This window comes from Lissotriton helveticus, chromosome 3_1 (assembly GCF_964261635.1).
Source record: "Lissotriton helveticus chromosome 3_1, aLisHel1.1, whole genome shotgun sequence".
NCBI classification, from domain to species: domain Eukaryota; kingdom Metazoa; phylum Chordata; class Amphibia; order Caudata; family Salamandridae; genus Lissotriton; species Lissotriton helveticus.
The window spans coordinates 260,744,593-260,761,865 of record NC_136061.1 but is presented as its reverse complement, the minus strand read 5'-3'; the positions used below and the strand labels follow the sequence as shown (position 1 = coordinate 260,761,865).

The following is a 17,273-nucleotide window of genomic DNA, read 5'->3' as shown; positions in this document are numbered from 1 at the left end:
GCTCAGGTGGTCGTTAATGGTCGAGTTTCTGGCTCGTTTTCTCTCGGGAGGGGCACTCGCCAGGGGTGCCCGTTGTCCCCGCTTCTTTTTGCCCTTGCTTTGGAACCCTTGGCGGCTTGGCTGAGGTGGGAACCGACGATGAAGGGTATACGTTGGACCCCCGACTTCGAGGACAGAGTGTCGCTCTATGCTGACGACATCCTGCTATACCTCACGTCTCCTCGGAAGTCGTTAATAGTGCTATTCGATGTATTGACTTCCTTCGGTAAAAACTCTGGCCTTGTGATCAATTGGTCCAAGTCCTGCGTGTACGTTCTTTCGGGAGATTCTCCTCTCTTGCCGCGTGGGTGCCCAATACAGGTGGCACACGCGGGTTTCAAATATTTGGGGGTGTTTATCACCCTGGATCCTGTCGTTTGCTTCGAACGTAACTTGCTAGCCCCGCTTCGGCGCCTGCGGTCCGATGTTGAGGCATGGCATAGACTTCCGTTGTCCCCCCTCGGACGGGCGGCTTTATTCAAGATGATGTCACTGCCCCGATTTCTCTATGCCCTCCAGAATACTCTTGATACCATCCCGGCTAGTTACTTTCGAGAGGTCGAAGGCTTGCAGAGACAACTTATCTGGGGAGGACGGTCCTGCATAGCCCTTTCCAAGTTAACACTTCCTTGGTATGACGGTGGAATCGCTCTCCCGGATATTAAGCGCTACTATTGGGCCTCCCAGCTGGGGGCGATCAACCACTGCATGTACGGCCCTGCGTCGAATCCTGCGTTCGAAATGGACAGATGGTTGCTGCCTGGTGGAGACTATAACAGGGCGCTTTATACCAAATCCGCTGGGAGGAAGCTTACTGGCCCTACCAAGATAGCTGTACAGGTATGGCATCGTGCCAACGATGCAATGGGATGGAAGGATAGACTCACACGCGCAACCCCTCTTTACGTTTCCGAGAAGCTAGGCTCCCTGTGGAAGACGAAAGGTTTTGATGGATGGGACGTTATTGGTATAAGCAGGGTGAACGATGTATGGACCAGGGATCGGGTTAAAACCTTTGAGGAATTGAGACTGGAGTATGACTTGAGTGACAAGGAGTTTTTTAGATATGCTCAGATCCGACACGCGTTGACAGCGGTCTTTCCTCCGGGCACTATTGTTCCGGAGGATCGCCGCTTGAGGATCGGGTGCTTGACGGACATGTTCCCGACAGTACGATTTCGCTTATTTACATGAAGTTGATAAACAATAGGGCCGACCTCCTACAGCGCCTCAGGGAAGCTTGGACCGGTGATGGCCTGGAGTTAGATGACGAGGACTGGCAGTCGGCCATATCATCGCCGAAAGAGGTTGCAATTCCGGCTCGCCTCCGGTTGGTACAGCTTAAGATTCTTCATAGGATCTATGTTACCGGCCCACGATTGGTCAGTATGGGTTATGCTTCGGATGGGCTGTGCAGGCATGGTTGCGGCCTCTTGGGCACTTTTTTCCATATACTCTGGGAATGCCCGGCGGTTGTTCGTTTCTGGAATCGAGTGCATGCAGTGATGGAAGAGGTCACGGGTGTTGCGTTGTTGCCTGAAGCTAGACGATGTTTGTTGAATGTTTGGGAACCCAATGACTATGATTTGGCCCAGACCCAGTGGGTGACCCTTGGTAATATGATCGCAAAGTCCTGGCCTGGAAGGAAAATATGGACTGGTGCATGTTCAGAGAGAAGACGGTGTGTATGTTGCACGTAGCAGGCCACGCAAGTGGGGCAAGATTTGGGGTCGATGGAACTCCTACCGGGGAGACATTTGTACACCTCCCTTCTCACACTTAGTGGCTGATCCTCCCTCCCCTTAACCCGACATTCCTCCTCTTGTGTTACTTGGATTGTCTCCGGACTTGCTATATCCCTCTTTCCTCCCATCCTATAATGTCAATGTTTGTATTATGATCTTATGCCTTCCCCCCGCAGGACGCTTCGCCATTTGATTGATTGTATTGCCTTGTCATTTTTCTTGTTTATGTTGTTAAAAGTTTCAATAAAAAAAAAAAAGAAAAGGTTGGAGTTCAAGCACAGCAGGAGTTAATGGAAACTCAAACAGCTTTAGGGAACAAGGTTTATTTGCAAAGGCGGATTTATGGTAGAATGCAGTGATTTCCTTGTGGCCCGTGAGACTGGCAACTATCTTTAAGGCTTTGGTGTGATTTCACGTTGAAACTTTTAATCAAAATAACATCTCTTTTTTAGGATTTAATCAGTGAATACTTGCCAGTCCTCTATGTTTCTACTGAAAACACTGGAAAGAAGAAGAGGACAACGCAAGTAGAAGCACTTCCTACCAATTAGAGGAAGATTTAGAATTTTAATTAGAGTTTTTATTTGGTGTGTTTGACTTGAAGACGAGTGCTTACATGTCCTGCTCTCTTGAGCCAGTAACTTGTACTTTGGACTTCGAGGAGATGGTGTGGCTCAGCCCAGCAAGAGGGCTAGTGAAGACAGTACCCTGCTTTTGCTGCTTCCCCAAGCCCTGTGAACGCACAGTAGATGCTAGAGCCACTCTGCACCTGCGACCTGGAAGAATAGGGACCTGAACTGCACAAGCTGGGCAGAGGAGATTCCCTTGACAGGGAACAACTGCTGCAAGGCCCCGCTGACTGAAGCCTGTGAATCAGAGCCCGAGGAACTGAGTCACACATGGGGCCAAGTGAAACCTGAAGCTCAGTAGCCAGCAGCGACCAAGAACCTGATTAATCACACACACTTACGATTAAGTGTCTCCACCTATGTCCAAGGACTAAAACCAAATTACCTAATTAGTTGCACCAAGGTTTCGACATATACGTTAAGTAGCCTGGGGGACAGCGATGATCCCCGTGGAACCCTGAACCGCGGCTGAAGCTGCTGGATGGAAGGGAGGGATGATGGAAGCTTGAAGCTTTGAGAACAATCTTTAAGAAAAGATGTGAACCATAGCTACAGACACACTAATACCAGTAGGTCGGACCCTTGCTAAGAGGATATTATACTCAACCACATCTAAAGTGCCAGATAAATCCATAACGATCACAATCACAGAATCGCCTTCATCCAAGGAGGACCTGATCCAGGACTGGACAGGGAACACAAACCAGCCCTGGCAAATCTGCTGGACTGTGCCGGGGGGCAAGAGGGGCGTCGGGGAATTGCTAGTTAGAAGCAGCACTGCTGTCGCTTTTGTTACAGAGTGCCGATATTGCGGCACTGCTGCAAAACCGGCCTCCACCTTTCTGTTCCACTGGAAAACACCCGGTTCCTGCTACAGCCAGTACAGTCCTGACGCACAAGTTACTTACCTTCGGTAACAATACATCTATAAGAAACAGTAGTTAGTGTTAGATTTCTTACCTTAGAATATCCCCAGGCCTCAGACTGGATTCGGAAAGGTTTGCGTAGCAGTACCCCTGCGCGTCGGTAGATGTCGTCTGCGGCTCCGCGTCTCATCAGCGTCGTTGGAGCCGCGATGACGTCGGAGTACTTAGACGCTGCCCTTGTGCGCTGACGTTTGTTCTTGTACATAGCTTTCCGCGCCAGGAACGCAGAGCCATGCCAGAGACCGACACTGGTGCCATCAAAACGAGGGCCCTCAAAGGGAATACCTTAACCCTAGATGTCGGTTCGCAGAACGGGGAGGATGGGTGGGGCGGTAAGGAATCTAACACTAACTACTGTTTCTTACAGATATATCGTTACCGAAGGTAAGTAACTTGAGCATCTGAAAGACACAGGTTAGTGTTCGATTCCTTACCTTAGAATAGATACCCCAGCAATACCAACCCCGGTGGTGGGTCTGTGAACCAAGATCACACCAGAAAGTCCTGGAGAATGGAACGGCCGAAAAAACCATCTCTACAGGCTTGGCTGTCCAGGCAGTAGTGTCTAGCAAACATGTTCAGCGAGGCCCACGTAGCTGCCTGACAGATGTCCCGCAAGGGGACTCCCCGACCCAGGGCAGTAGTAGCCGCTGTGGCCCGAGTGGAATGGGCCCTCAGCCCAACAGGGGGCTCCTTTTTAGCCAAGGAGTAACAGACCTTGATGCACAACACGATCCACCGAGAGATGGTTCGTTTGTGCACTGCCCGTCCCTTCTTCGCGCCCACGTAACCAACAAAGAGCTGGTCGTCCACCCGGAACTGGCGTGTGCGATCAAGGTAGAATGAGAGCGCACGTTTTGGGTCCAGACAGTGGAGCCTCTCTTCCTCTTTCGAGGGATGCGGAGGCGGAAAGAAGGTGGGCAAGGTGATGGACTGCCCGATGTGAAAGGCTGTAACCACCTTGGGCAGGAAAGAAGGACGCGTTCTTAAAACAACTTTGTCCAGATGGACAGAAAGGAAGGGAGGCTTAGAAGATAGAGCCTGGAGCTCATTCACCCTCCTGGCAGAAGTGATGGCAACCAGTAATGCAGTCTTAAGAGTTAGAAGACAAGAGGGCAATTGTGAAGTGGCTCAAAAGGAGCGCACATCAGATAGGTGAGAACAAGGTTCAAGTCCCACTGTGGCATCACGAAAGGAACAGGAGGAAACATGTGCGTGATGCCTTTCAAGAATCTATTCACAACAGGGGACTTGAAAAGAGAAGGCTGATCACGAAGCCTCAAGGAGGCAGAAATGGCAGAGAGGTAGCTCTTAAGAGTGCTCAAAGCAGAGCCCTGCTGGGCAAGAGAAAGAAGGAAGAGGAGAACCTCTGAAATGGGGGCAGAGAGGATCCACAGCCTTTGCTGTGCACCATGCCACAAATTTGTTCCACCTGCAGGCGTATACCGATTTTGTGGAGGAACGCCTGGCTGCCAGAATCACATCACAGACTTCAGGAGGCAAGTCAAATGGCCTCAACTGCCACCGCTCAATCTCCACGCACGGAGGTGGAAGCTGGACAGGTTCGGGTGGAGGACCGTCCCCTGCTGCTGCGACAGAAGGTCCTCCTGAAGAGGCAGACGAATCGGGGGATCGACTGACATGCTGAGTAGCTCGGGATACCAGTACCTTCGTGCCCAGTGCGGCCGGATCTTCTTCAGCACTCTGGGCAGAAGTGGTATAGGCGGAAAGGCGTACAACAGACCGCAGCTCCACTCGAGACAAAAAGCGTCTCAGAGCGAGTGCCGCCTTGGAAATTCCAACACGCAGAACTGATGACATTGCACGTTCTCTTCAGTGGCAAATAGATCTAACCAAGGCTCTCCCCACTGCTGAAAGAGACCTTGCGCCACGTCCGAGTTCAGACGCCATTCGTGATCCATCATGCATCGGCGGCTGAGTTCGTCCTCCCTGCCATTCAGAGAACCTGCCAGGTGTTGAACCACCAGGGTGACGCCCTGGCGTTCCAGCCATTGTCAGAGGCGCAGAGCCTCCTGACAAAGTCCACGACCCCACCCCGCCCTGCTTGTTGGAGTACCACATGGCGGTGGTGTTGTCCGTGAACACCTGCACTACACTCCCCCGTACAGAGGGGAGGAATGCCTTCAGTGCAAGTCGGATCACCCGCAGCTCCAGAAGGTTGATATGGAGCTGGGACTCCGCCGGAGACCAGAGGCCTCAGATCTCCGCCTCTCCCATGTGGCCCCCCAGCCCAGGAGTGATGCATCAGTCACCACGACGTGCTCCGGTTGGGGTAGGGAGAGGGATCTCCCGCTGACCCAATCGCTGTTCGTGAGCCACCACTGCAACTGACTTGCAGTGCCCTCCGAGATCAAGACATGGTCGGACAAGTTGCCCTGATGCTGGGCCCACTGAAACTTCAGGTCCCACTGCAGAGCCCGCATCCGCCACCTGGTGTGATGCACCAGAAGGATGCAGGAGGCCATCAGCAGCAGAAGCCGCAGCGTCAACCTGACCGAGACACCGGATAATGGCTGAAAGATCAGAATCAGAGCCTGAATATTTCGAATCCGCTGTTCGGGAGGATAAACCCGAAACTGCGCCGAGTCCAGAACTGCTCCGATGAAGAGAAGCTTCTGAGAGGGGCAGAGGTGTGACTTCGGCACATTGATGGAGAACCCCAGCAGGTGCAGGAGGTCGGCTGTAGTCTGCAGGTGGCTGACGAATGTATGGGGCGAGCCCGCCTCAACAGCCAGTCGTCGAGATAGGGGAAGACTGACACCCCCGATCTGCGCAGATGAGCTGTGACCACCGCTATCACTTTCATGAACACCCAAGGGGCGCTGGTAAGGCCAAAGGGGAGCACGGTGAACTGAAAGTGCTCGTGGCTTACCGTGAACCGCAGGTAACGCCGGTGGGCCGGCAGGACGGGGATATGGAAATATGCGTCCTGCAAGTCCAATGCTACCATCCAGTCTCCAGGGTCTAGGGCAGCTAGGACCTGAGCTAAGGTCAGCATCTTGAACTTCTCCTTCCAGAGGAAGCCGTTGACGTTCCGGAGGTCCAAGATAGGGCATAGGCCTCCTTTGCCCTTCTTGGGTACCAGAAAGTAGTGGGAGTAGCAGCCACGTCCTACTTCTGGCCCAGGAACGCGCTCGATGGCCCCCTTGGCCAAGAGGGCCGCAACTTCCTCCTGCAGAAGTTTCAAGTGATCCCCCGACATGCGGTGGTACTGCGGAGGCATGGCTGGAGGGGTCACCTCGAAGGGGAGGGAGTAGCCCCTTCGGACGATTTGCAGCACCCACCTGTCTGATGTGATGGTGCGCCAGTGGAGCAGGTGATGGCGAACCCTGCCCCCCACTTGTGCCGAGTGGGCCTGAAAGCACGGACTAGGAGGGCTTTGAGGCGGATGATGCGGGGGTGGATGTGAACTGGCCTTGCCGTTGTCCCCTGGCACCGCCACGGCGGTTCCCTCATCCGCCACCGCGCTGACGTTGGTTTTGCAGTCTGTGGCTGGCAGGACGTGAAGGGGCGCCCCTTCCTTGGCCACGAAAGGGGCGAAAGGCAGAAGTTTGCTGGCGCTGGCCCGACAAGCCCAAGGACTTGGCCATAGCCCTGGAGTCCTTGAAATGCTCAAGCGCACTGTCTGCCTTGTCGCCAAAAAGGCGTCTGCCATCGAACGGCATGTCCATGAGAGTGGCATGGACATCAGCCGGAAGGTTGGCGGACCTGAGCCAGGCGTGGCGACGAACCGCCACCATCGTGGAAATCACTCTACCTAGCGAGTCCTTGGTATCCAATCCCCATTGTATGGAGTAACGCGCTGTATCCCACCCTTCCGCAAGGGCTTGAGCGAGCTTTGCCTGGGCCTCCGCCGGACACTGCGGCAGCACGTCCGCAACTGTATCCCACAGAGAGTGGGTGTAACGGCCCAAAAGGCAGGTGGTGTCGACAGACCGCAGCCCCAAACTGAGTGAGGAGAACAGCTTCTTATCAAACTGGTCATACCTTTTGGATTCCCGATCAGGCGGGGCAGTCGGGAATGCGGTCTGGGAATTAGAGGCCTGGATAACCAGACTCTCAGGGGTGGGGTGGGTGGATAGAAAGCAAGGGTCGCCCGGGGCCGGGCAGTGGCGTCGGGCCACGTTCCGATCTACAGGAAGGCCTGTAGCGGGCTTGGACCAGGTGCCCAGCAGAACGTCCAAGAGGGCTTCATTAAACGGCAGGAGAGGCTCCGAGGAGCTTGTCTGCTGTTTGAGCACCTCAGTGAGGAGGTTAGTCTTCATGGCCACGACGGGGAGCTCAAGAGCCAAGGCCTTGGCCGCCCTCGTCAACACCACGCTGTAAGCAGCCCCCTCCTCCGTAGCCTCGGTAGGAGGGGAGACAAATCCAGTGTCGGGCGAAGTGTCCAGTCCACTGGCCTCCCCTAGCTCAACTGCCCAGTCCTGATCCAACTGGCAGTCCTGTGCCAGAGGGTCCTCAGACCCCTCCCAGTCCTCCCCGACATCCATCTCCTGATAGTCAGGGTAAAATGATGGAGCCGGATTGTAGATGAAGTGCTCATCCCTCGGCGTCGGGTTGGCGCCGGTCCGACGCCAGATCCGGGCTGGGACGTCGTCCGGAGACGGCGTCGAGGGCGACACCCTTGGTGACGGTGCCGGCGGAGGGGTCGTGAGGTCTACCGGCGTCGTCACGGATCCAGGCCTGGGTCCTGAGGGGCCCTGCGGCCGCCGGCCTGCTTGGGCTCCCAGACGGATCCGCGGGGCCCGGAGGCGCCTCAGCGGAATCTGGCAGAGGGAAGCGCAAACTCATGGCCGTGAGGAAGGCACTGATCTCCTCCGGCGTCGCGTGCAGCCCAAGGACCGGCGGGTATGGAGCTGGACACGGCGCTTGCGGCTCCAGCTGAGTCGCCCGAACTCCCGGCCGCGTCGTGAGAGCGTCGGGGGGAGTCAGAAGAGCGATGTCACTTCTTCGACTTCTTGTGCCTTGACTTACCTGAGGACTTTGAACCCGAGGAGTGATGTCGACTCGCCAAGCTGTGATGACAGCTGCCCCGTGACTGGTCCCTCGACCTCCTGGACCGAGACCTCGAACGGCACAGGGCCGACTGCCGGAGCTCGAGTCGCTTACGTGACCGCTCCCGCCTAGCTTTCGACGTCAAGGCCCGGCAGTCTGGGCACGACTTGTCATCATGGTCGGCCTAAGGCAATAAAGGCACCGACTGTGGGGGTCGGTAACAGACATCAGTCGGCTACAGTTGTCACAGGGCTTGAACCCGGGCATCAATACCAGCACCGGAGTCGATAAACGACTCAACAAGATCCAAAATAGATCGAAAAAAGTTAGTCAAAAAGTAAATAAGGAGTACTGCTCTTCCCAGATCTGCGCTTGCTGGCGGATAAAAGAAGAACTGACGCCAGCGCGTGAGGGCGGCGTCTAAGTTCTACGACAGCGTCCTCCTGGCGCCAACGACGACGGACGCGGAGCCGCAGACGACACCTACCGACGCGCAGGAGTACTGCTACGCAAAACTTTCCGGATCCAGTCTGACGCCTGGGGATATTCTAAGGTAAGGAATCTAACACTAACCTGTTTCTTTCAGATCTAATCACACTGACTGCAATAGCCAAAGCTTAGACGCCATAAGGGTTGACACTGCAATGCAGAAGCAGTGAGCATGTACTGTTCTTGACCTGTCCCACACCAACATGCCACTGGAATCACATTATCTAACATTTCAACCCCATAGGAAGTTAGTTGATTTTACTCTTTGCTGCATCGGGCTGGGAACTTGAACGCCAATTCTCAACTACCAACTGGCGAACTGGTAGGCACATTGGGTGCCTCGGAGCCTGTAGATACCCTAATAAAATACAATATCTTAACCACAACCAGACATTACCAAGATATAGGTTTTTGAAGAAAAGAGACACCCAGGGGACTTTGCTTTGGGTGCCCCTCATCTAGCTTCCTGTGCTCCAGCATTTGACATGTGATCTGCCCCAAAGCACTGGTAAGCACCCCAACTTGAGCAACAATACAAATTTAAACTTTCCTTCAACTAACCTTTGTGTCTTAAAATTGACCTGGTTCCAGTTTGGGTGGAGGTATCCGTAGTTTCTGATATTCATGGAACTACTTTGAAGGAAACAAGGCCCCCAATTGTTGAAACCACTTGATGACCATCTTGTATCAATGACTATCAAGAAACTACAGCAGAGGGAGCACAGATTATATTGAAACAGATTCTACTGTACGTTTCTGTTTGGCACCTCTGTCCATTAAATAGGCATACTTAAACAACTACAGTCAATAAAGTTGCAGGAAACCCCTGAACAATTCTTCTCCAGAGAACTGAATTTGTCAAAGAGCCCATGAACTACAAACAACAATGTCTTTAAAACTGTTTGGGGTCGAATTCTCCCTAAAAGGGTACTAGCATCTCCTACTTTTGTATAACCTTAATTTTAACTATCCTATGTTATTTAACTGTAAAAAATAAATGGCTAATCTTTTACAGAAGTAATAGTGGTGACTAAATACTAATTTTATTGTGTTTTATTTATCGTGTCACACTTTATCTGAGTTGCTAACTCATTACTACCTACTACAGTAACTTTATTTCCTGGTTTCACTATTCCTGGAGAATTAAATGCCCAGGTGGAGTGCGTCTGTACTTCTGGACTTAGTGATCCACTGGTAAAAAAATACAGTACCAGCACAAATTCACCCCAGTAACAGATGGCTGGTAAGAACCAAAACAAAAAGCCTAGGAAGTGGTCACCTCGGATTCACATTTGGAAAACACCCAATCACTGGGGAAGACTAACATCTGAGACCATAGGCAATAGCACGGAATATACAAAGGTTGACAATCTGAAAATCCTACATTTGGGGGAAAAAAGGCTAACACTCAAGCAAACAATCACACCTTACAAAAAATCTATACAAGTATGACTTTAGAATTTATCAACTGTGCTTAGCTTGTGGTATAAGTAAGATATATATATATATATATATATATATATATATATATATATATATATGGTACGTAGCGCTCCCGAAGTTTTAGCCAGCCAAGCAATGACAGCCAAACAGCAAAACAGGAACAGCGAGACCCCAAAGTTGGTGCAAATGTTCTTTATTCAAATATTAGCCCAGCACCAGTCCGCCATGACACGTTTCGGCTAGAGATAGCCTTGATCACATGACAAACGTCACGAGGGCTAATCACCCATTTTAAAGTGCAGAATGCCATCACATGCAATGGAAACTGAAAAAATACTATCAATGTTTCCATATTGTTACATTTATTTCATTACGGCATAAATGCCCGTATTGCACACAAATTCAGAGTAATGGTCATGAATTTTGAATAGTACAAACAGTTAACATCGGCCAGAAAGTACCAATTGCAGGAATAGACATGTATTTACAAGTGTAATCATGGTAATGGCTACAACAAACTTTTAAAATGATATAAAAGTTAAAAGCCGAATAAATAGTTATATGCAAATAAAATATAACCATTAAAATTCCAAAACTCTGTACAAAATACACTCCAATTGTAAAGTTCCGTTATCATGAACTCCTAATATTGTGCAATAATGCCCAAGTGGGCTATAAATATCAAGGCCGGTTGTAGGTACTGTACATGTGCAAAATCGCTATTAGTGCAAAATATCGTGATGGCATAATATTGCTCCCAAGAATGTGAAATTGATATAAATTTAAACAATTGTTAAAATTAAAAATTGGTCATGGAGAGTTTCAGGGACATGTTGAACACTTAATTAAAATTCATAAGTCATAGTATCATAAATTGGTTCAAACTTCATTACAAGATTCGAAATATGGATAAAGGTAGAGATGCAGTAAACAGACAAAGCAACATACGGTTAAGTAGATATTCAAAGATAGGTGTGGCAGTCCTCCCCAGTGTTGAGACCTTGCGGTGCCTTGGTGTCAAGTAATATTATATAGCGAGTCTCCAATTTACGTAACAGGGACTCCCTATCACCACCTCTCCTTTGGGGAGGAACACAATCTATCGCAAAATACTTTAATAAAGATGCATCCTTTCCATGTTTATTTTCAAAATGCCTGGCTACAGGATATGTCGCATCAGCGTGGGTGATAGCTCGTAGATGCTGTAGAATTAGTTTGTGCACTTGTGGTCGAGTGCTACCTACATACCTCAACCCGCACGGGCATTCCAGAACATAAACTACAAACTCCGATTTGCAGTTTAATTTCTGTCTGATTTTAATAGGAAAGGGTGAAAGAGGGGTAGAAACCTCTGTTTTACTAATGCCGTGTTTACACGCTTTGCAGACTGAGCATCTCAAAAATCCTTTGCTGCCGCTAAGCCATGAACCTGAAGTTACCTCAGGGCTACTAGACACCAGACTGTCTTGCATTGCCCGGGCTTTACGATAGGTAATGTTAGGTTGTTTAGGCATAAGGGAACCAATTATCGGGTCACTGGAGACTAGGAACCAATTGTCCTTAACTATTTTATGGATACTTTTATGCTGGTTATTGTAAGCCATAATTAGTCTGGTCTCCTCACCTACCCTGTCAGTTAGGATCTTGGGTTGAGCACTACCTGAGCCCAGGAGTGTAACTCTGTCAATCTTATTGGCTCTCGTGATGGCATTATCTATTGTCTCTAATTTGTAGCCTCGTTCAATGAATCGTGCTTTGCAGAGGGATTGTGCCAGCCGGCAATCGTATTCATTGCTACATATTCTCCGAATCCGAAGCATCTCCCCATAGGGGATACTACGTATCAGATGTGCTGGATGCTGACTATCTGCATGCAGCAATGTATTCCCTGCTGTAGGCTTACGATGTAATCTAGTCTGGAGTTTACCTGCATGGACAAAGATCTCCACATCTAAGAAAATAGACGATTTGCTGAGGGTGCTGGTAAATTGAATATCAAAACTGTTAACATTCAATTTTTTTATAAATTCAACAGCATCGTTCTCAGTACCATCCCATACAAATAATAGATCGTCTATGTATCTTAACCACAGTTTAACATTGGCATTCATGGTGGCAACATGTTGTTTCATTAGGACCTGCTCCTCCCAGTACCCCATATGAAGACAGGCGTAACTGGGAGAGAAGCAGGCCCCCATTGCCACTCCCCTGGTCTGTAAAAAAAGTTGATAAGCGAACAAAAAGATATTGTTCTCAAGACAGATCGTAATCATATCAAACAACATTCTTGAGTGTTCCTGAAAACCAGTGTCTCTTTTTCCAAGAAAATGTTGTATGGCCTTCAAACCATCAGTGCGAATTATGCTGTCGCTGCCTGGTTTCTCGTAGTTTGTGTGCTAAGAGGCGACCACATTTATCGCTCCCGGTGTAGTAGGAGTGACGGAGTCGGAGAGCCGCATACTCGGCCCGGTCCTGATCGAGTGCCGCAAGCTGTTTCCGCTCCACGCAAAGTTGAAGCCAGGCCCTGGCAGCTCCTGTGTGTTGGTGCATCTGTTCACGTTTGGCTACCCGTTGAGTGAGCTCAGCTCGTTTGCGACTGCGCTCTAAATTTTCGGCAGCGGAAATAGCTATAAATTCCCCCCGTAACACCGCCTTGAGAGCCACCCATTGTGTTGCCAAGGAGGTGTCTGGAGTGCTATTGAGGGCAAGGTAATTCGTGATAGTGGCCTTAACTTGGTCAACGGCGGAGGACCAGTGCAGCAGTGTGTCGCAAATTCACCAGTGTCTCAGCGATTGTCGCGTAGGGGGGAACTGGAAGGAGGCAATGACCGGGGAGTGACCTGAGAGAGACGCCGTCAGAATCTCGGAATCACTTGTGAGTGCTTGTAACTAGGCGGAACCAAGGAGATAGTCTAATCTGGTGTATGTCTTATGTGCTCTAGAGTAAAAACTGTAGCTCGGCTATGGGGGTGATATTGCAATTTTATACACACAATGTTCATGATTTTAGCATTTTGCTTTTAAATATGTAACAGTATTGTGAAGTATTTCTATTATGTCTATTGCTGCTTCACTTGCACTTTAAATACAGGTAATCTCGCCCAGGCGCTGACATGTGATCAAGGCCGTCTCTACCGGCCGAAACTCGTCATGGCGACATGGTGATTGCTAAATAAACATCACTATTGAAGAATAAGGCCCAGATGCATGAAGCTAAAAACCGCTCGCAAAGGGGCAGATTCTCTTGGGACCGGTATTTTTAGATTTGGGATGCATCATCCTAAATGCAAAAATCGCAAATTGAGAATTCGCTAAATTGCGATTACTTGCATTTAAGGAATCTCAAATTGAGATTCCTTAAATGCAATGCATTAAAGTTTAAAAAATAGCGATTTCGCTAATAGGGCACGCAAATTACCATGAAGTACAACTTCATGGTAATTTGCAAAAACTTTGAAAAATGCACTAAAGTGCATTTTTCAAAGTTTCATGTTGCGCACACACATGCCCTAGGGGTATGTGTGTGCGCAACATATGTGCACAGATCAATTTCAGGGGTGCAACAGGGTGTCCTTTGGACACCCCTGCACCCTTGAAATCGCATTCTCATTTTGCGATTCGCTAATTGCGGTTTGCAAATTGAAAATTCTTCCCATTCATTCCTATGGGCCTCTAGGCCCATAGGAATGAATGGGGAGGTATAGCTTAATTGCGACTCGCAATTTTCGAATCGCAATTAAGGAATTTTAAGAAATCGCTATTTTTAAAGTGATTTCTTCTTGCATACCATTTTGCTATTCCTTATTAGCGATTCCTTATTTTTCGCTAAATAAGGAATCGCAAAATGGATGCTTGATGCATCTGGGGGTAAGAGTCTACACTTGCCTTTTTCCAGAGGTTACGGAGCAGTGGGCAAGCACGCAAATATATATATACACACACACACGTCTTCAAGCAATAAATGTAAAAAGAAAAGAGCTTGGGGAAAATAAAGACCTCCATTAATGAAGTTACATGAAATTGGCATAAAAAGTTATGTAAAGTTATGGGCCCAGGCACGACAATGCATACATACTAGTTATACAATGTATTCAGACCATATTTGTTACTATCTGTGTAACGTTCCTTTTCTTTTGAACGCCATATTGCCCTTCAACAACAACAGGTGTTCCCTCGATTGGATGTCAAACCCTTGGCATTGATTTACCCACTGTTCGAAGATTCCAATCTAACCACAATTCACAGTTTCAAAGTGATCTGCCATTAAAAAGGTACAAGTAAAGAATGAGCAAACAATATTTTAAACAACAATATTTAACAATTCTTGCACAGTTAGTCGTTTCCATAATGCATATGTAGTGAAATATAGTTATTTTAACATTTGTTAATAAATATTTTTAAGGATAATATCCTCAAAGATAATCGTATTAATGATGCTTGAAGTAAACTACCACTGGACTCACTAGTCTGTGCTCATACCGTTAAAGCAGCGAGCGACATGAATCCAATGAGGTTGTTCCAGATCTTATCGATGTCTTTCAGCAGCTTTTGAAGCTTTTCACTACACACTGCTGTCGCCTTGATGCCCAACTCTACCCGCTTTGTGACCCTGTAGACCTCAACAACACCTGTAAAAAGTGAAAATGTATGAAGATTAATATGAAAAGAGCGGTTGACAGCACCAGGATTCACAAAGAACAACGCCGCTATACACACAAAAAATTAGAACATTTTTCAAATTCATCGACTGATCATATTAAAAGGTGAATGAAAGTCAGTCTTTTATTTAGATGAATAGAGAATGTCTATGTAGGTCAGGAGTCTTTAAATGGACTTGACTAGTAAGATGTGCACTGATGCCACCTCCATTTAAGTCCTAATTTTTGTACCCACGCCATCGCACCTGAACAATGCTTAGTTTCACGTGATGAACCAACTATCTGACGTGGCATTTGTAAGCATGGAATAGTGTGACTAAGTAAGTCCTGTATCAAGATGCCATGCTGAGGAAAATATTTCAAATAAGTATTCGGATTATGAAACTCCAAAACTGTAGTGAAGTAGTAAGAAAATGGGCTATTAATTGAGAGGGTGGAAGCCACAGTCAAACAATAACTACAATCCTTGTTAGGGTGTACCACTATATAAACCAGTGTTTAACCCTCTGGTAGCTTGGCACTATAGCAGCAGAGCTTAACTTAGAGACAATGTTTAAGGTATTTATGCAGCAGCACTCAAACAGCAATAAAGTGAAATCTCAACACAGGAAAAAATCCCAAACCAATTTAGACAAAAAGAGTAACATGTAATAAATAAAAGATTTTAGTTGAAAATAGTGCTAAAAAGCACTCGGTGTCACTCGTGAGTGTCTGGACGCACTGCACCAGGTCAAAGTCACAAGTTTAGGCCACGAGTGGGATACAGGGGACCAGGTTCGTCCTTCTCAATGTCCAAGTCCACGCACTGTGCCTCAGCTGCAGTTTTGCACTGGTGGGAGCTGCAGAGGACATTGTTGGCGCAAAGAGCAGTTGTAGTTGGAGCTTGCATTGGAGTGAGATCCAGGCATTCGTATTTGGGGCACAATGCATGTCACCGTTGGGCTTCACGTTGGGAGAGACGTGGAGACTGTTGCCAACACGAGGAGTAGGCTCATGGTAGTGAAGAGCCATAAATGTCTTGATTTTCACCTGAAGCTTGGTTTTGAAGCAGGAGAAGTACACTGTGATGCCAGCAAAGGGCACCTGATCTAGGGAACACCTCATGGAGTTTAGGGCTCACTCCAGCAGAGGCTAGCCGCAGAGCTCAGGCAGGTCCAGGTAGTGCTGGTCAGCTGCAGGAAAGGCTTCTGGAAGCTTGATGTGTCCCCAGCAGCGGCCCATGCAGGTAAGAACGGTGGGGCCGGGTTGGGGGGAAATTGACAGCCGTCCATGAGGGGAAATTAGATAAATAATTTATATTTCCTAGTAGTCGTCTGTCAAAATGCCTCACCCACCCGCCAACCGGCCCCACTGCCCTTACCTGCACGGGCCGCTGCTGTGTGTCCCTGTAGCTCAAACAGCTTTTCAGCCAAATTAACTTTAAGTCACTTCTGGGAATATTGGGTGTAATGCAAGCAGGTCCAGACTTCCTTCTTCGGCAGGGCAGTCCTACTTCTGAATCTTCTTCAGGTCCAGGAGCCTTCCGATGAAAGGTTCTAAAGACGCCACTTTTATACAGTGCCGGCCTGTGTGTAGAGTTCCCTCTCTTTGTCTACCCCTAAACAGGTTCTGGGAATTTGTATCCCTTTTTCCTGGGTTTAGCTCCAAACGTTCTGGGTAAGAAAGTGCAGGTAGGCCTCGGTGTCAGCTGCAGTTGCCAGTCATAGAGCAGGCAGCTTTAGAAGTCAAGAAGGGGATGGGCACAGCCCTAAGGCTACCCTTTGAAGCCCAAGAAGAGGTGAGCAAAGCCCCCCAGGCCTTCCTGCTCAGGAGAGGAACACCCTGCCCCACATTCAAGGCCCATCTATTCCCATGTCTGGAAGGAATACACAACCCACCACAGAAGTGCCATTTATGGACATGCAACCCTGGACACTGGCAGAAAGACCCATTTGGTTCAGGTAAAAAAAATGACAACTTTCTAAAAGTGGTATTTTTAGAACAGTAAGTTAAAATCCGACTTTACCATTAAACAGCATTTTATATTACAATTCGAATGAGTGGAAGAGGTTTTTCTCTAACTGTTCCCAAACTGAAGTTATTGCTTATTAATGGTAATAAAGTCACCCAGTGTTAGTCTAAGGGAGAGAAAGCCTTGCTACATTGAAAAAAGGCTTTAGGAGTTTTTCACAGTCAAGACATCTAAAACTTAAAAAACACATATATAACTTTTTAAATACCATGCATCATGCCCTATGAGCCTTTAGTTCCTACCTTAGGGTGACTTTTTGCCCATTTATATATCATTTTGCATTACGTACATAAAAGAAAAAAGGAAAAAACAAAACA

At 48.4% G+C, this 17,273-nt stretch overlaps 1 protein-coding gene across 1 annotated transcript in view; it reads right to left on the bottom strand.

The window, feature by feature from the left end:
* The window catches only part of SYNRG (synergin gamma), a 550,586-nt gene that overhangs the window by 57,955 nt on the left and 475,358 nt on the right, over positions 1–17,273 (bottom strand). Inside the window, exon 16 of the mRNA XM_078680938.1 lies at positions 14,767–14,915. Coding sequence (XP_078537064.1) covers positions 14,767–14,915 — 149 coding nt within the window. The remainder of the gene's footprint in view (positions 1–14,766; positions 14,916–17,273) is intronic.